Below are 6,967 nucleotides of genomic sequence, written 5' to 3'. Positions count from 1 at the left end.
TTCAAATAATTGCAGGAGACTGGAGTGCTTTAAATATACAAGAAAACATACCACAAAAATTTAATATTTTCGGTATAAGTATGTACTTTGAAATACCTATTGTTTACATTTTACAACTAAAAATAAAATGTGTAAACACTGGCAAAAAGCGCAAAAAACCGAAATTGCCAAATGCAATTCTACCGTTACAGTTTTCAGCACTAGCCGTTGGGATGCGTTGTCGACGTTCACTATAACATCCGAATTCCAAATGATAACACACTCCGGCCCCAAACATACTGAGCTGTAAAATGTTGCAATATACATACATATATGACCATTTAGTAAAACACAATTTGTATGTATCAAGGAAGTCAACAGAATGTTTTATATTCTTCCTCTATATTAAATTACAACTTAAAGTTCTCTAACGACAAACGTTCTGCATCTTTGTTTATGTTCGCTAAATTATCCTCCGAAATGATGCGCACAACATCTGTACTCACATCATCTCCCGTACTGTCGTCCAACACACAGAGCAATCCATCGTTTTCTAAATAGGGAAAGAAAAACTCGGGCTTGTCCCAACTCGACCTTTCGGCAATGCTGTAATGCGCCTCTTGAGCCATATGCTCGCTAAGCAGTTCTTCATCATCAAATTGTAGGTCACATCTTACACAACGCAGCATGCATATTTGCCGACGCACATAATTTATCACCTTGACGCGTTGATAGAAGTTTAAAGCACTGGTGGCCGCATCGAAGTCGAAGCGGTGACTCTGAACCATATGCTCCTTTAGCGTAGAGAACTGAGTTTCATCCTGAGAGCAGTACAGACATTTAAGCGTTGGGAAATCGCCATCACCCGCCCAGTCAGACCAGTCGGAATCGTGTTCACAATCTGAATCCGGCCGAGCAAAATGCTTATCAAAATCTACGCTGGCATCATCTTGTTCTGTTCCTGACGTCTGACGTTTTTGTCGCTGCTTCTGCGGCTGTTGTTTTCGATTCGTTGGTGCCGACGTTCTATTGTAGTTGATTAGGAAGTATTTATCGTATTCGCGCCGATTCGGATTGATTCGCTTGTGCCCTTTTTTGCGCATGTGCTCCTTGAGCGTGGGCCGATCTTTAAACGTCTTCTCACAGTACAGGCATATTAATTTTTCCAGATTTGTTTCCAACCGTTCGAGCAATTCATCAACATAGACCAGCTTCTCGGGCTTGCCCACAAGCAGAAAGTGTTTTTCGAACAAATGATCCAAGTATTCGGAACGCAAACCATTAATAACGGTACGGCAGAAGAGACATTCCTTACTGAAGCTCCGGTCGGTCAACTCGAACTGATGACGTTGCAGCGCCGCGCTTAAACACTGCTGCTGCAGCCGGTGACGAAGTTCATAGTCTTGAGGCAGTATATCACACAACAAGTAGTACTTTTCGTTCTTGGCGTAGGTGCCATCAGGAAGCTGATCCAAAAACAAAGTAGTGCAATACTGTTCAAACTCATGAGCTAAATTAGACGCGCGGATGTTTAAGTCATTATTTAAACCGAAGCTGTATGTATAGGTAACTTACTTTGAAACTCCTGCTCCCAGTACTGTAGATATTCTTCAAGCAATGCAACTTCATCTACATCCGCAATAACCAGCCGATGTTCAAGATACAAATGCGCTAAGCAGTCATCTTTGTCCGCAGGAAATATATACACTTTGTCGCATTTTAAACACTTTATGGCGGTATTACGTGTGGGCTTGATGACACTACTTTTCCTGGTAGCTTCATCATGGCCAGAACTGGGCTTCGCGTGCTCCATTTGTTGCTATTTACTAATTGTATATGTCTTAAGTACTGCCAATCTATGTATTTTAAAACAGCTGTATCGTATGTATGTACTCATGTACTCGTTTCTGCAAATGCCACCACTCATGTATTCGATACTTGTGGCAACACGTGTTTGTCTCGGCCATTTTATTTTACCTCACAGCGCGTGCAAACGTCTTTTCGGCTGCTGCACGTTTTGTTAAATTAAACAACCATAATGGCAGATATTGGTGAGTAACTAATACAGTAACAAATTAAAAGTGACCCATTTCACAATCTACAATGTGGATTATTCCCAGAGCTGAAGAAAGAAAAGAAAAAGAAAAAAATCAAGCAGGAGCCGGTTGATGCCGACGACATTGGCACTTTGCAGAAGCAGGGCGAATTTCAAATAAAACCCTCGTCAAAGATAGCACAGCTAGACACATCCCAGTGGCCGTTGTTATTGAAGAACTTTGATAAACTAAATATACGCTCGAATCACTACACTCCCTTGGCACATGGTTCCTCGCCACTTAATCGTGAAATCAAAGAATATATCAAATCTGGATTTATTAATCTCGACAAGCCTTCGAATCCTAGCTCGCATGAAGTTGTCGCCTGGATAAAGCGCATATTGAAAGTTGAGAAAACCGGCCATTCGGGCACATTAGATCCTAAAGTCACTGGTAAGCATGGCACTGTACACATAACCTCAAAATACTCACGCACGTGTCTCCGACAGGTTGTCTGATTGTTTGCATTGACCGTGCCACCCGCTTAGTCAAGTCACAACAAAGCGCCGGCAAAGAGTATGTAGCCATATTTAAGTTGCACGGCCCTGTTGAGTCTGTGGCCAAAGTGCGTCAGGGTTTGGAAAAACTGCGTGGTGCGCTTTTCCAACGACCACCTCTTATTTCGGCTGTGAAGCGTCAATTGCGTGTACGCACTGTCTACGACAGCAAACTACTGGACTATGATCCTGCCCGTAATATGGGTAAGCTTCGAACCTAATACTGGATGAGTGCGTCACTGCCTGGCTTATGGCAAGGGGCGTGCACTTCCCAAATGCAATTCAAAACAAAGCAAACATAAAAATTATAGTATTTGCCATTGCAAATGCACAGTTATTGGTAAAAAAAATTCTTCCTTTGTCATACTTACGCGTCCAGGTGTTTTTTGGGTTAGTTGCGAAGCCGGTTCGTACATACGTACCATGTGCGTGCACTTAGGCCTAGTACTTGGCGTTGGCGGCCAAATGTTGGAGTTAAGACGCGTACGATCGGGCATTCAGACTGAGCGCGATGAAATGGTCACAATGCACGACGTTCTCGATGCGATGTGGCTGTACGAGAACCACAAGGACGAGTCCATGCTACGGCGTGTTATAAAGCCGTTGGAGGGATTGCTGGTCAACCACAAGCGCATTATCATGAAGGACAGCTCGGTAAGTGTAGTGAAATCTTGTCTTACATGTATTATGTAACTGCTGTACGTGCTGGAGTTATATCTTAGACTTTCAAGAGTTAATAGTTTTTATGGATACTTGACCCCATGATATAAGCCGGCAGTTGCATGTATATCCCAACAGCATCTGTGACTATGATTGGGAACAGTAAAGCTACTGAACTGTGTGTGTTGGGCTTCACGAATTCAGCGTGCCTGACAAAGGAATTTATCAGACCACAATCCAATTAAATAACATAAAATTCACGATTAATAATTAAATATTTTCATTTTGAGTAATTTATTTTGTATCTGACTTATTGATCACCACATATTCTTTATTTTCCTCCATTCTTGATAAATATTTTGTACTGAAATTGGTTATTACTTTCGATCTTTCACAGGTCAATGCTGTTTGTTATGGTGCCAAAATTATGCTGCCAGGTGTGTTGCGCTACGAGGATGGAATTGAAATTGATCAGGAGATTGTCATATGCACAACAAAGGGAGAGGCCATATGTCTGGCAATAGCACTGATGACCACAGCGACCATGTCTTCCTGCGATCACGGTGTCGTAGCTAAAATCAAACGTGTAATAATGGAACGCGACACCTATCCACGGAAATGGGGTCTCGGTCCTAAGGCATCGGCGAAAAAGGCGCTCATTGCGAGTGGTAAGCTCGACAAATACGGTCGGCCCAATGAGAACACACCAAAGGAATGGTTAACGGGCTTTGTCGATTATAATGCTAAGAAACCGGCAGCAGCAGTGGCGCCACAGTCACAGCCAAGCAATGGATCAAATGAGGCTAGCAAGGTACGTAATGTTGCAGGAGCACGAGGAGTCCCAAACTAAACACAAGCTCAAAATATTTATCTACAGCGCAAGCATAGCATCTCTAGTGCCGAAGAATCTGCCACTGAGGCCGCACCATCAAAGAAAGATAAAAAAAAGAAACACAAGGGTGGTGAGGAGGGGCCAGCCGAAGAGGCAGAGGTGAAAGAAACCACTTCAGACGAGAAAAAAGATAAGAAAAAGAAGAAGAAGAAGGACAAAGATAGGGACAGAGAGGAACCTCAGGAATAATTTTACATATACCCACGGCTTTAGAAACTCTTGTTGTGAGAGTGTAGAATGAATCATTATTTGATCATCTTTTAGTTCCTAAGTTAAGAAAAGTTTCTATTGTAGAAATAACAAATTTTCTACGCATTTAAGTGACATTCGCAATGCAATAAATTGTATTTTTTATTGTACTATAATATGTATTGGGAAGAAATGCTTGTTTCAGCGTACTGATTTTATTATGATTAGGTTTAGCTAACATTAGGTCCTCTCATCAATTTACCCGGAAGGTGAGTAAAATTATTGTTTATAAAAATGATTTGAATTTGTTGCGCTGCAAAATGATGATCAATAACTTTCGCCCCTAGCAGAACCATAATTGGAAACTTCCCATGTTGAATGCCATGATTGGTCTCACTGATATTGCAGCTAACATTTCAAATGTTTTTGTTATTTAAGCAATGCGATTACTAATTGAAATCTTTATATTTTAGCTTGCCACAAAAAATACACATGCTACAAGGCACCGAAAGATGGTGAGTCAACATTGTAATTTCGACTTTTTCAAAATTTCCAATGTTTTTTGTGTGATTGGTTTTTCTCATGCTAGACCAAATATACAAGTTGACTAATATATTATGTTTTTGTTTTTTGCAGTTCCACTATAACGAAAGATGAAGGAAGACACATTATGTACCCCTTCAAGGTGTGTTATGTTTTTATACCTAAATATATATACCTTTTTTTTATATATGATGATCTCAAACTTTCGCCCCTAGCTGAAAAAATCGAAACTTCTCATGTTGATTGCGTGATTGGTCTTACTGATATTCAACTTTCTTCCTAACTAAGCTAATAAATTTGTGTGTTAGCTAATAGAAATATATATTTATTATTTTCAGTTTCGTTTATTTCCTTGATACCAAACGGCAAATAGGCAGAACCGATCAGAAAAGTTTCGTTCCGAGTTCAGGTGTGTATATCATACGTATGTATTTAAGTCACTTGCATCAAACTATATGATGAGTAAAAACTTTCGCCCCTAGCTGAAACATTGAAACTTCTCATGTTGATTGCGTGATTGGTCTTACTGATATTTGACTGTATTCTAGACTGCACCGTAGTTTTTTTATATAAAATTTTCTAAAATTATCCTCATTTTGCAGGTCAGGAGTAGCTCTGAGACTGAAGTTTTGATGTCAACACTTCATCCCATTTTAGGTGAGAACTTATAAGAAAAGTATTAATATGACTTTACAAATATTAACATGATGATCGAAAACTTTCGCCCCTAGCTGAAAGCAATTGAAACTTCTCATGTTGATTGCGTGATTGGTCTTACTGATAATACTTTAATTCTTAGGAGGATTAACCAAATAAGTAATTTTGTTATTGACCGATTTGTTATTTACCTTCTTCATTTTTCTTCAGTTTACCGACTGGGCATGGCTTATTTTATATCCATAAGTAAGTAATTCCAAAAAGGTTGTCATAAATAATTCCAAAAGAAATGCATGATGATAAAATGTAATAACTGATGTATGTGGTATGATTCACATTTACCGCAACAAATCTATCCAATAGGTCCTTCTGATTGATTCAGAGACAATACGTGTGAAACAATGCAATACGGTATTAATCAAATATATTTCTATTTTACAGGCACTTGGAAGCATTTTGAGCGGTCTTCAAAGGTAGGTGGTAGTATTTTTAAGCATTGCTTTTTTAATTGTAAAATGATGAGCATGGATAGCTGAACTATGTGGCATGATTCACATTAACCGCAATATATCAATCCAATAGGTCCTACTGACAAACAAAAATACAAAAACTTTCATTGTTTTCTGTAAACATATTTTAACATCGATTTACTTTATCTTCAATTACAGGTACAGCAAGGCGCACGGTCAATGGGTGAAATGCCGCTATTAAATATGCGCCAATTTTTGTATTATAGACATTCTATGTATATACATAAAAAGACATTAAATAAAGACAACTTTGTAAATAATTATATATCTATTTTTTGTTTAGTTTTTGTATACTGAGTAGCTCATAACCCTAAAATTAGATCACGCGGGAAGGTAGATTTGGCGCGAAAAAGTATTAGGGTTGCCAGTCAGAGTATTTTAAAGAAGGCGGTTAGAAATCTAACACTAAGCGTTAAATTCAATAAAACGCATTAAAAGTTTATGGATGGCCTTTGTAAATTTCTTGTCTTCCATGCAGAAAAAAAGAATAATGCATTAGTTTTAAAAGTTTAAGTATATCCCCTTTGGTTTGTGAATTATAATTACAATTGCGAAAATTAGACATTCCTTAAATTGCACATGCGCGTCATATTCATATGTATGACGCACATTAAAACTAAAAGAATCTGTTTTCGTTAAACATTTTTAATATTTATCTTAACTTATGAGAAGAATTTGCTAAAAATGCACGTTTTTGCTAATCCTTTTCTTGGGGACATGACATGTGGTATTATCATGACGTTTCTAGAATAAAGCAGCCCTGTGTTTCATTCCTTACCGTTTACCGTCCCGCTCAGTAGTGCGCAGTGTTATCGACTCCATATTGAAATTTATCAAAATCTATTTATGTGTATAAGTGAACTGTCAACGCTTGTGTGTATGCACTGCGCTTTTAAGACGTCGGCAGCAACTGCGTCACTTTAG

At 38.8% G+C, this 6,967-nt stretch overlaps 2 protein-coding genes, 1 long non-coding RNA gene and 5 other non-coding genes across 9 annotated transcripts; 7 read left to right on the top strand and 1 right to left on the bottom strand.

Moving 5' to 3' along the window:
* Positions 1-338: 338 nt before the first annotated feature.
* Positions 339-1,813, bottom strand: LOC115624780 (zinc finger protein 277). The gene is made up of 2 exons (XM_030519612.1): positions 1,555-1,813; positions 339-1,489 (listed from the first exon to the last, which is right to left on the bottom strand). Exons 1-2 carry the CDS (start codon positions 1,790-1,792, stop codon positions 390-392), a joined length of 1,338 nt encoding a protein of 445 aa, XP_030375472.1. The 5' UTR covers positions 1,793-1,813; the 3' UTR covers positions 339-389.
* A 108-nt stretch (positions 1,814-1,921) lies between these two features.
* Positions 1,922-4,495, top strand: LOC115624549 (H/ACA ribonucleoprotein complex subunit 4). Of its 2 annotated transcripts, XM_030519273.1 has the most exons (6): positions 1,922-2,030; positions 2,100-2,468; positions 2,525-2,776; positions 2,952-3,226; positions 3,630-4,043; positions 4,110-4,495. In XM_030519273.1, the coding sequence occupies exons 1-6, from the start codon at positions 2,018-2,020 to the stop codon at positions 4,311-4,313; spliced, it is 1,527 nt and encodes a 508-aa protein (XP_030375133.1). In that variant the 5' UTR covers positions 1,922-2,017; the 3' UTR covers positions 4,314-4,495. The 2 variants fall into 2 exon arrangements, with proteins under 2 accessions (XP_030375133.1, XP_030375134.1); XM_030519274.1 differs by lacking the exons at positions 1,922-2,030; positions 2,100-2,468 and having other exon boundaries at positions 2,637-2,776; positions 2,968-3,226.
* LOC115625003 lies at positions 3,329-3,467 on the top strand. Its single transcript, XR_003995509.1, has one exon. It is a non-coding gene; the product is annotated as a small nucleolar RNA snoR639/H1 (small nucleolar RNA).
* A 132-nt stretch (positions 4,496-4,627) lies between the features above and the next one.
* Positions 4,628-4,724, top strand: LOC115625001. Its single transcript, XR_003995507.1, has one exon. It is a non-coding gene; the product is annotated as a small nucleolar RNA Me28S-Gm1083 (small nucleolar RNA).
* On the top strand, positions 4,649-6,308 carry LOC115624550. Its single transcript, XR_003995476.1, has 7 exons — positions 4,649-4,828; positions 4,950-4,998; positions 5,195-5,265; positions 5,459-5,513; positions 5,724-5,759; positions 5,955-5,986; positions 6,182-6,308. It is a non-coding gene; the product is annotated as an uncharacterized LOC115624550 (long non-coding RNA).
* LOC115625005 lies at positions 5,039-5,129 on the top strand. The gene has a single exon (XR_003995511.1). It is a non-coding gene; the product is annotated as a small nucleolar RNA Me28S-Gm1083 (small nucleolar RNA).
* Positions 5,306-5,394, top strand: LOC115625004. Its single transcript, XR_003995510.1, has one exon. It is a non-coding gene; the product is annotated as a small nucleolar RNA Me28S-Gm1083 (small nucleolar RNA).
* Positions 5,554-5,645, top strand: LOC115625006. Its single transcript, XR_003995512.1, has one exon. It is a non-coding gene; the product is annotated as a small nucleolar RNA Me28S-Gm1083 (small nucleolar RNA).
* Positions 6,309-6,967: the final 659 nt, after the last annotated feature.

Source organism: Scaptodrosophila lebanonensis, unplaced genomic scaffold, assembly GCF_003285725.1.
Source record: "Scaptodrosophila lebanonensis strain 11010-0011.00,11010-0021.00 unplaced genomic scaffold, SlebRS2 tig00000061-arrow-pilon, whole genome shotgun sequence".
NCBI classification, from domain to species: Eukaryota; Metazoa; Arthropoda; class Insecta; order Diptera; family Drosophilidae; genus Scaptodrosophila; species Scaptodrosophila lebanonensis.
Note: the sequence above shows the minus strand (reverse complement) of the source record. Positions and strands in the feature narration are given on the sequence as shown.

Coding starts and splice junctions, on each gene's coding strand:
- LOC115624780 (XM_030519612.1), bottom strand. CDS start 1,792: ATGGAGCACGCGAAGCCCAGTTCTGGCCATGATGAAGCTACCAGGAAA. Junction 1,490..1,554: donor CTGGGAGCAGGAGTTTCAAA/GTAAGTTACCTA, acceptor CGTCTAATTTAG/CTCATGAGTTTGAACAGTAT.
- LOC115624549 (XM_030519273.1), top strand. Junction 2,777..2,951: donor TGATCCTGCCCGTAATATGG/GTAAGCTTCGAA, acceptor TTACGCGTCCAG/GTGTTTTTTGGGTTAGTTGC. Junction 3,227..3,629: donor TTATCATGAAGGACAGCTCG/GTAAGTGTAGTG, acceptor GATCTTTCACAG/GTCAATGCTGTTTGTTATGG.